At 32.8% G+C, this 12,004-nt stretch overlaps 1 protein-coding gene across 1 annotated transcript; it reads left to right on the top strand.

The window, feature by feature from the left end:
• Positions 1-536: 536 nt before the first annotated feature.
• On the top strand, positions 537-11,633 carry LOC148597853 (brevican core protein-like). Its single transcript, XM_088562103.1, has 5 exons — positions 537-642; positions 3,960-4,045; positions 5,253-5,346; positions 10,456-10,625; positions 11,616-11,633. Exons 2-5 carry the CDS (start codon positions 4,025-4,027, stop codon positions 11,631-11,633), a joined length of 303 nt encoding a protein of 100 aa, XP_088418229.1. The 5' UTR covers positions 537-642; positions 3,960-4,024.
• The last annotated feature ends 371 nt before the right edge of the window (positions 11,634-12,004 follow it).

Here is a 12,004-nt window from a genome sequence, read left to right on the forward strand (position 1 = left end):
AACTGATGGAGAATATGACATGCATGCATGTATGGTATCTGAATAATGGGCGATTAAAATGTTTTTACTATCATTATATTTGGCCAGATACTTTCCTTTGTTTGTTTGATACATTTCTCCGAAAATATAAAAAAATACTCATAGTATCTTCGGTATCCTAGAGGATTGTCATTCCATCTATATTGATAAGTTTTCTGCGTGACTAAATATATAAATAATATATTTTGTTTAAATTAACGACGTTTTATAAGTGTCGTTGTAATTTAAATAAATATGTATGATTAATATTTTCAGTCATGCATATTGCTTCTGATCTTGATATGTAGTTACGTTTACTGTGTACATGTATGAAGGAATAAATGATGTCAGTCGTAATTAATGTCATTATTTTGTTCCGGATTTTACCTTTTGTATTTGGAAAACATTTCTTTATCGACATAAATACTAACATTGTTTCAAGTAAAAATCATTTGGTAACTTTATCAACCAATTCAGCTATCAAATGCGCTTATTTATGCAATGCTCATTCAGCATGTTGTGCATCGGAATTGAACAATACGTGTTCATTGTACTTTGTGTCTCCCTCCATTGAGACAAGACCATTAAGTGGAATACGTTTACTAGTACCCTTTAAAAAGTTCGGTAAGATAAATTATATGCTTTAAGGTGGTAGACCTAAGGTAAGGGACACAACCCTATCAAATCATTGGAACGTTTGTATTCGGCATTTTACATCAATCCCATGTAAACATGAAAGAAACTTGGCTTGATTTCATTTTATCTCAAATTGAAAACTTGATAGGCTTTGGTGAAATTCAAATTGATTCAAACATATCACTGATTTCAAGAGTTATGTCCCTTACCCAAGGTCTATCTCCCTAATGGTTTTCAGATTTTCCAAACTTAAATTCTTAAACGAAGGTATATTTGTAATCCTACTTTTATCGGATAAATTCGACATTCACCACGATGTTAGTATGATACTCTTATATGTTTCATAATGAGCGAAACTTGAAGATTGCAATTGAATAACGCGAGCAGATGTTTTGCAACATTCAAATTTCACGTGTAATACAACATTTTTGTTCTATGATATCTTTTGAATATTTTGCCAATTGACATTCGGTATCTGCAACGGCTTCTATAAAGGGAGGACACTGTAAAAAAAAAGCTTTCGTCCAATCAAATTTTATTGACTATGCGTCACTACCACACCACAAATAATCACTACGGCGAATTGTCCCATCGTCGTTTGATGTTATAACGCAAATGTCGAGTCCAAGCATTTAAGTATATAAAACGACCAAATCACATAGCAGTCGAACTTCATTCCCTCAAACTCGGATGGCTCGAACACCCGGGATTTCTCGAACTGTTTTCAAAGTACGAATTTTTGTTCCTATAAAGCCAATGATAATTACCTCCGAATTTTCGACTACCGATTTCTCGAATACTAAATGTTTGGTCCCAACAGCGATAAAGTTATGTAAATGAACCTCGGTAACTCGAACTCGTAGGTATGACGGCTTGGGTGTCAAAAGGTGTGGACAATCAAAGCCATATCACTCTACAAGTGTCACACCAAGGCAATTAAGGTTATAATTATGTCATTAGACAAAATGAGCGTGTATTGAGGTGATCAGCTCTAATTTTGATTAAGAGATAATAGAAGTCGCCAAATTAAAAAAAGTGACAATAATTTAAATTAAATGAGTACTTATCACAAAGTATTTACCGGGCCGGTCTTTGACGCTTCAATATAAATTAGCTTGGGTAAGCTAGGTATGGCCGTAAATATGAAATGCAATATGATGTTCAGCAGTTTGAAATGGCAGACGACGTCAGCAGTACGAGTTTCTTACTGGCATCCGAGCAATCTAGGGAAGGACCCGGTAACGGGGGATATCTACATCGGTAAATATGGCCAGCAAAGCTGAGTAATCCAGAGAAGGACACGGCAACGGGGGATATCTGGATTAGCAAAAAAGAGGCGCGAAAAGGAAGTTATATTCAAAAACGTTAGAGGAAAAATATAAGGCTATTTTAGAAGTTGAAATGGGTCAAAAATCAGAAACTGGAATTGCAAAAATGTTTAATGTACCAAAGAACACTTTATCAGGCTGGGTTAAAAAAGCTGAGTCAATTAAGGAAGGTTTCGAAAAGTTCGGTCCAAAACGTAGAAATCTTCTTGATGGACTACGGCTGTTCAAACAGGCATGGGGTATGGTGAACCAAGGCACAATATTTAACTGCTTCCGTCACGCCAAATTTTACTACCCAGTGACGAGGAGCCTGATGACGACATACCACTTGCTACTCTAGCTTTACAAATGAACACAGATGTTAACATCACTGAGTTCATCATATTTGACGACAACATACCAGTGTATGAAGTCAATACTGACGACGATCTTATCCACGAGTTCAAGATGAAACACAGTGCTGATATGAAGATGACCGAAGACGATGACGATGAAGACCAAGACCTACCTGTACAAACCCGACCAACGCCTTCACTTTCGGAAGTACTGAAAGCAGCTACAATTTTTGAGGACTATTTCACCAACACAGAGGATTGTGAAGACGAACTAGCCCTGATCTACCGACTCAAACAGAAAGTAACCAAACTCCAGTTTAAGAAAGAACTGTCAGCGAGACAGTGTTCCATTAATGACTTTTGTGAAAATTTAAATTTGAATAATGTACAAACAATATTGATACATCCCTATTATTGCAGTTTTCTACGTTTATTGTACTGTTTAATACGGTTTAATTTGTATTGAAATATAGATGATAGTGCATTATTTACTTTGAAATATCTATGTGCTCAGTTTTAATCCATGTGCTTAAAATGAGTTAATGTGCTGATAGATATATTGTTTTGTAACTGTACTTCAATGCATTTAATGTTAAAAAATAAAATTATGCTGACTCTAACTTGTGTTTTTCGTAGTTAAAGTTTAATGTTTTAATACCTAAATTAAAAAAAACAACAAATCATCAAATGCATATTTCGGGAGGAAACTACGTAGGCAGATCAACCAATATTACTTCAAAAGAACAATACACAAGAAGAAACAAAATTGTTATTGCATGTTTATACTACTGTCTCATTTATTTAAAAAAGTAAATACATATATTAAAACACAAAATACCTTTCAATAAAAAAACATCCAAAACATTTGAAATCCACATGGTGCTCTAAAACAGGAAATATTCAAATTATAACATTTAAAACTGAACCGGACCGGACACGAACGTAATCCGGAATTATTCGAACTTCGGTTTCTCGAACTTCTGATAACTCGAACAAATTTGGCTGGTCCCTTCGAGTTCGACTTAACGATATTGACTATTGTTATAATTCTCCAAACTTTTGCTGTAACGTCATCAAATACAACTTTTTTTTTAAAAAAGTTTTTTTTCTAACAATTGCAGAGAACGAATAGCTCACTTGTAAAGTATTTCCATGAAAGATACGACCACGTTGCTTTAGTAATTATTGTTACAATGTTTTGTGTATGTTTTAAGTCTCAGTCCATGCAAGAATCAGTCATTGAGTGAAATATAGTATGACGGAATTTGCACCATCAGCATCATAGTAATAAGACAAGAATTTTTATATCACTTTGGCACATTCAGTTAAATTTTCATTGAAATGCATTAAAAACGAACATTTCAAGGTCAATTAAATCTGTAATAAACCTTATTTGTTCACATTTCATTGAAAAAATTCTGAGCAAATCCAGCAATGCAGAGGTCAATTAATGGTCCTTTCAAGTAGGGAAATTTTACTTGAGTGAAATAATATTGTAAGATTTAGTTGTTTTTACCTGAATGTTTTTTGTTTGTTTGTTTGTTTGTTTATTTTCTTTTGTTTTGTTATGTGTTTTTTAGCCTGATTCTTACAATAGCTTACATTTCAACTTAAATTTTCGTATCTTTTTTTTCCTTTTCAGATGAATCCTGTCCTTCTGGTTGGGTTGAATATAAAGACAGCTGCTACTTTTTTAGTGATTTCCGAATGTCATGGGACGACGCCAAGGTTAGTTACTCAATGGAACAGTTGCATACCCGTGATATGGTTTAGGTGGAAAAGTTAAATTATTTTTCATTCACAGTGCCATCGTTAAGTGTATGAACAAAACCGATACAAAATGTATAACGAAGTAAATTCACAAATTATCGTAGCGATGATAATTACCAGTTAACAAATATATGATGAATCTGAGTTCCTTATTCATTAACCTGGCAGCCCGGTTTTCGTTCCACAAGTTTCTCTCAAATGTAACCCCGGGTCACCAGTGAAATATTCTGTCGTTTGATTGGCTGAGTGGATATGACGTGATTTTATTTATTTTATACGTTCAAAGATTCAAATTTTTAAAAGCAACGTTTTAATATTTCTTTCAAATTACTTAGATTACCTTTCGATACAAATACACAATAAATAAGTTAATTTAGATAATATCACCTTGGTTTTTACTTCATTTTATAAGCGGGAATTTACTTACGTATTGTGCATATCCGTCGCTGGTGACCTGAGTCTATATTTTAGCGACCTAGGATCGCTTTTGATATTGACCTGGGAACCATATTACTTTTTTAATTACTTCTGTTTCTTTGTACGTATTATTTTAGTTATTCTATGATCTTTGTTGTGTGTGTCAATTTTTCATGTCTTTTTTCCTGGATTACAAATGTACATTCTTTTGATATCCGCTGGTATCTTGGTTCCTTTGATTTCTCTTGAACCTTGACTTTCACCTTTAATTTATAAACAGTTCATCCATAGAACGTATCGCATTATTCAAAACATCTCTGGTATCTGTCAAAAATGCACAGACAGTTATCACTAAATAATTGTAAGATATATTATCATATAAAAAAAATCAAAATGGGTACATATGAAATGTAAAACGTAATGTTTATCATAGTCACCAGTTCAGGCACGGATTCAGGCGGTTGCAAACCACACCTCTTCCCCTTGAATGTGGTAAAAAATAATTGTTTTTGACAAAAATATTGTTTTTTTTAAATCCATCATTGTAGCTCCAAACATTTTCCTTTAACGCCTCCTAACCATCTAAAGTCACGGATCTGCCCCTGCATTCTTCTATATTGCTGCCAATTCATGTTTAGCGTACCAGTCAGACTCTTCATGAGTATTGGTCAAATGATACATTTGTAATCACCAAATATTGTTTTAAGTTTAGAAAGAGTAACTCATTTTCATTTTCATATACATTTAGAATTCTTGTAAACATAAGAAAAGCATGCTAGCAGAACCTGACACATGGGATAAGATGATGTTTCTGAAAAACAGCGCAATGGAACGAACTAAAGGTATGCACGTAAAAAATGTAGTTAAATTTTGGTATTATAAAATGGGATATTTTTGCGTTAGGTTATTTTGCGATTTTTGCACGAAATAAGCGCGTTTAACTTTTGTGCATGCAGAGATAAGTATTTATTCTTATTTTTTTTACGTTTCCTTTACATTGAAATCAAATTGTCCTTACATATCCTAGAATAATCTAAAGCTACCAGTGATATATTTTTTTCAGTAGTTTATCAGGTTGAAACCTTGTGTCAGTATGATTACTATGTAAACATCAGATACCCACGGTAATTGATTTGGTGAACATTCAAGGGTCTGTTATTTAATTACAATTAAATAATTGTAAGATAATTAGTAATAGTTTCATTTACACTAATAAATTTGTATAAGCCATTGAAGATAGCCTAAATAAGTTACAAGCTGTAAGCCATTATCACTTTTGTTTTCCGTTTACGTTTGTCGGTTAAGTATATTCTTCAGAATGACAGTTTTAAAATTTCGAATTAGTGATAGATTCATTTATTTATAACAGTTCAAATGAACTTCAGAACCATTACGACATAAATTAATTAAATTGAATAACATGTTTTCACACTTTTGCAACATAATTTAAAGTAAATCCACCGTTTACCACAAAACCATAAGAACTGATAGTTTATATTCATCCATTCTTCCTATATGAAAGAGGATTGTTTGGTTTTTCGATATCCATTTATTATTTTTGAAATAAAAAAATCACATTAAAATCCCTTCAAAACTGACTTCCAAACTTTACCGGTGCATGTTTCGTGTGACCTAGCTAACTCGCACATGGAAAACACATAACCACACGTACACGTCTACACATGAAACCATAATTAGAACGTGAATTAAATATATTTATTATAAACCTTACAATTTTATCATTTTGTTTTATGTACTTTATTCCTTATAATTTGTCAGTTTTTATCAAATGTAAAGTCTGAAATAATGCTTTCGTCAATTTCGTCACTGTTGTGAACATGCATTCATGCTTGAACGTGAATGCTCTAAATTTGAACGTCACCCTCCTTTCATTGGGATTTATTTATTTATGGATTTAGCATTTGAATTCAATGGTTGTCATTTTTGGTATTTTTATGGAATGTAAAAATGAGAAGTCTTATATAAGTTGATATAAGCATTTTTGTCCAGAAACCACTACCAGGCTGGATGATTTTGTTTACAATAAAGTTGGAAACAATTTTTAAAATCCAGAAAAGGATAATGAAAAACTTAGCTTTTTCCTAAGTCAGTTGTTAAGAGTTATCTTTCTGCACTGCATTGGAGAAAGGTCAGGATTACTCAAAGCAAAATTATCCACAGTGTAGCGATCAGTATTATGAAATGTGTCTATGAAATCAGATTTGGAATGATTCTTATGAGGTTTGGACATTAATTGCAATTCATGATAGATTTGCTCTTAAAGAAGCATCTTTTGTGACCATACCTACAATTTGAGCTTATTAGAGTACCTACAACCTGGCGATAAATTTTATCGCTAGAACAAATATAAAAAAATCATGCCTGCAGTAAGTATATCTGTTTTATCGAAATACCATTTTATTAGACAAGAAAATTTCTGTTAAATTATGTAATATGGGAGTGTGGTGTAAAGTGTGGTGAAATCAAGACTGTTTTTAAAAAATCATAATTTCTACGGGTTCACCCAAAGCAAGTAATTATTTATCGAAAACTTCCAGCGAGTTTTTCATACTCCAAAACAATTTATTAGTAATATTATTTCCATAGGCTTTATTACGATAATCCTTAATAAATTCCTTTAATTAACTGAGAGCACTGTTTAAATGGACAGAAATTTAAAGGGTTACTTGTGTAATAGGTGATATGGTCTTGAAAATGTTCACCGCGGGTCTTTACCTTACTTGTGTCAGTAATGTGATTGTTTACTATTTGACAGTCAGTTAAGTACATGGTTTGAATGTAAATTATATCACAATTTCATTTTTAAGTACAATTTTGTAGTATTTACATCACTCCACTTGAACATTATTGACTTTTCTGTCTACCAGTACTTATACGAGGGTTACTAGTAAAAATGTGGCAACAGGTCTCATGTTTTGGATATTGTACAGTCCCATGATAAGAGGGTGTTATCTCCAATATTAACATCCGATGAAACTTGCGTATAGTTGAAAATTAAATGTCTACTATATATTTTACAGCTTTTTACGGGATTTATTAGAGTCACCTTGTTTGCCTTGTTGTCTATCTGTCTGTCCATTGATCTGCCCACATTTCTAGAAAGCGCAACTCACACTGAACTACCTAGGGGATTTCAAAGAAATTTTATAGGAAGGGTAGACATTTTTATGATATGCATTAAAGTGTATAGACACTCTAGAAAACTGTAAGTCGAAAAAAATGAACTTACGGGGTAAAAACGTTATTTCTTGTTTATATTTTGTGACATGATCATTAGAAGTATCCAACAATGAAGTAAATATGGTCAAACTTTTATTTGGTTGAGTGTTGGTATTAGGTTATAGATCCTGCAATTTGTGGCGTTAAGCAGATCTGAGTGATAACATTGCTCCATATGAATAGTTTATCTTTAATTGTATAGTCAAATATCATACAAAGAAAGTGATGCAAGGAGGTTTGGAACGTGTTCAAGCAATTCGACAAGACAATTAACAAACCAAAACATCGTAAGCAGGTATTGTTTCTTGTCAATCTCCTGTAGATTTGAAATTTGAAGTTTTACACTTCTTCCACACTCAGAACTGAATTCCGTCTCTATATGCACATCAATACAGTATAAAGGAAGCACTTCACGGATTAGTTATAAGTAGTGTTCATGCCTTATGAATCTTTCCGTATCCTGATTGTCAAAGCCTATAGGTTCGCAGTGTAATATGAAGTAATGCAGGAAGCAGTCATGCATTTGCGGCGGGGGGGGGGTAGTTTGGTGTTACTCTAGTGTACATGATGTATACATGTATTGATTTTTTATATTTTGTTATTTACCTTGGTTATATTAAGATTATCTTGCTAAAAAATTATGGAGGTAGACTTAGGGTAAGGGACGTAACTCTTGAAATCGGTGATATGTTTGAATTATATTCAATTTCATCAAAGCCTATCAAGCTTTTATTTGTAGCAGAATGAAATCAATCCAAGTTGCTTTGATGGTTACATGAGGCTGATGTCAAATACTGAATACAAACGTTTCAATGATTTGTAAAAGTCGTGTCCCTTACCCTCGGTTTACCTCTGTAAGAAAAATATGATATCTCGTCGTACACGAACACAGCAAAAAGCTTGTTCTGATAGCATCTTCTAGCACAAGAATCATCAGTGACTTCCTACTTTTAATGTTAAAAATATAGTCTTGCATGCACTTCTACATGATGTAGTTGAGGAGGCAACGATAACGCACGATTTATAATTATGTTATAGTATCATCTCGATTGATCGATTCTGTTTTCAGTGGATGAAATTTTATTGATGATTACCTAATTTTATATATGACTTTTTAATGAGTGGTTGGTTTTTAATGCGTATAACTTAATGTACACATGTAAACCTTTTGTCATTTTCTGCAAGCACAAGTATGAGACTACCCAATTCTTGAAAAGAACACCATAAATTATTAAATTATGATATGGTAAAACACATCTAAAAATTGTGCTTTCTGTACATTTAGTCATCTATCTAAATAATGCACAAAACAGGCAAACAAACAGTAAAGAAAAGAGAAATAAATAAATAAAAAAAAACCATTTTGATAGACTTGATATTTGTCTCTGACAAAGTTTATCTTACAATCTTCCCCCACTTATTTTTACTATATATGTCGAAAAAGCGTAGGTGTCTTTTTTTACTTAATTTTACATATACTGATCGAATACGCAAATAACTTAATTTATTTCCTGTTATAAACATTTCTTTTAATCAAATAGTTGAAAAAATGATATTATTATAAAATAATGTGATACATAGCTTTTTATATCATCATTTATAACTTACGGCACGACGGTTAAAAATCACATGCATTTTGTATCACCGGCTTATAGTACGTGGGCTGAGATAACCCCCCGTGCAAGGCCCTCCCCCAAATCATCAACAAAAAATATGATTTTCAGGTACTCTTGTACCACCCATTTAAAAATATTTTTTTCGAAAAAGAATTTACTGAAGCATTTTTGTATTTTTCGGCTACTTTTTATACCTCATTCAAAAATCCATTTTTTGAGTACTTTGAGTCTACGAACTTTTTCTTTCCTCAAAACAAAATAAACTTACATATGTACGTATTATTTTGTAGCCCAATGTCTCAGCCTTACAATGGTACCAAAATTGTTGCAATAACACTTAAGGTTATGGGGTAAAATGAATATAATATACACCTACCCCGCCAAAATATCGCTTAAATTGACACATTTACATTTACACATTACACCATACAATGTTAAAACACCTATGATTCAGTAAAAATGGCTTATTTGGTATATTCTGTTTATTATTATCACAATTTATACTTCTGGGGTTCTTTTGATTAATTTTGGCGGGGTAGAGATATATTTTATTCATTTTATCCCAAAACTTTAAGAGTACCGCAACTGTTTTGACACCATTGTAAAGCTGAGACATAGGCGACATGATGATATCTACATTTGTTGAGTTTGCCCACACATGTAATCCCAGGAAGGCTTAGACGGTCAAACAATTGAGTCACAAAAATCATTGCTTTTTGACCCATTGAGGTACAGATATAGGCTTATACTGAAGAATCAGAGATTTGGCATAGGGGGTATAAAGGTACCTAAAATCACCAAGAAGTTGATGAGTGGGGGTGCACGGTGGATCCGCCTAGCTCATGGACTATTAGAATTAATTGGAAAAAACAAACAATTTCTGTTTACATTGTGCTATCTAAATTACATCGCAACAAATATTATTGCGAGGAAAGTTTTTTCTTAAAGTATACGCATGGTTTATGAATAAAAAGGTCGTTGATTAGAACCCACAGTCTTGATTTCTTTTAAAACAAAATTTTCACAATTTCTCTAAAGATTATGAACTCTATAAATAAATATCGCAACAGTTCTGCGTTTTATTTTGTAAAATAGATTACTGGATAGGTGGAAATGACAGAGAAGTCGAAGGCAAATGGGTGTGGAGTACCAGTGGAAAAGAAATTACAATTTTTGACTGGATGCCAACAGAACCAGATAATAAATTTGTTGGAGGCTCAAATTGTCTCATTATAAATGGATCGCTTCTTTATCTGCGAAAAATGGTAAGATTAGGCGATGGTCATATGTAAATGTTTTCCTTACCCCATTTTCATTTAATAAAGAGTAATCAATGGAACCAAGATTTTAGCGGAAATCAAAATAATATAATCCAGGGACGAAAGAGGGAAAGAAAACTATGACATGTTGAACAAATCGGTTCATGCAGATGGATACACCGTAACGATCCCCAAATTCATGATGACGATCATAAAATTTCTGTAGTGATGACTTCAATCTTGTAGCCACAGAGCCTTGTTCCAGATGCCTAATCGTAAGAAGTCAAGCGCGGTATAAAAAGTCTGCGTATTTACGGCAAGCTCTGGGATATCGTTTGAGTTGTGATATGAAAACTTCATATGCAGGTGTTGAAGGGATGTTACAACAGATGAAAGGAAAGTTGGTAATACGGAATGAAATTTCATCGTGTTCGTCGTATACTTTGGTCAATAGTGTAACAAGAAACAAACACACGTTAAACTAAACGGTGTAAATGGGAAGGTAAGCTCTTGATTGGTATGAACTTTCCACGTACACCATATCCGATTGTCGCCTTCCCATTTCCCATTGATAATTCCTCATTCTCATCGAAAAAATCCACATCGTCCTCAAAGAACCCCCAATGCATATTTCTTATCATTTTTTTATTTTCATTTATATTATTAGATTACATTTAAATTCTTCAACCTTTTTAGCTCTTTTTAGTTTTTGATTAAACTTAATACATTTTTCATATCTACAAATATTCAAAAACTTTTCCTCTTCTCTCCGTGTAAACTTTCATTCCCCAATACACCATCCCCATCCCCATTCCCATCTCCTTCCCAAATATACCATATAATGGGAAGATTTCCCCATACAAGTACTGTAATTTTTAAAAAAAATCCAAAGTTCGTACCTTAAATTATCCTGATATCACGGTAAGTGTAGATAGTCCGAGAACTTGTGCAACAAAGTTTGAATAAAGTGAAAAAAAGTCTTTTTTTTTATTTCAGTTGCTGAATGAAGAATGAAGGAGCGTGTCCATGACTTTCGAATAAATAAAATAACTCAATGTAAGGTGTCATAAGTCAAAACAATTGATCAATATAAGAAAGTGTAACCTTTCCAAACTGAACTCTGAAAGAAAAGCAATAAATTGTTTGATGCAAATATTTTTTTTTCAAATCCTGTCATATAATGTTAAGTACCATTCTGTGTAAGAGTCAGGACAACAAAACATATAACAATGTATACATTAAGGGTATATTCGTGAAAGTAAACATTTTAATGTTAGGTTACGTATGTTCCTTTAAATGAAATGGACTAAAATAAGTTTCTCAGGTTTAAAATTTCCCCCATATTTATCATCGAACATATTTTACATTGACGATAACATCAACCG

The sequence above is a fragment of the Perna viridis genome, chromosome 14 (genome assembly GCF_037379345.1).
Source record: "Perna viridis isolate PV_CMFRI_1.1 ecotype Kerala chromosome 14, ASM3737934v1, whole genome shotgun sequence".
Taxonomy (NCBI): Eukaryota; Metazoa; Mollusca; class Bivalvia; order Mytilida; family Mytilidae; genus Perna; species Perna viridis.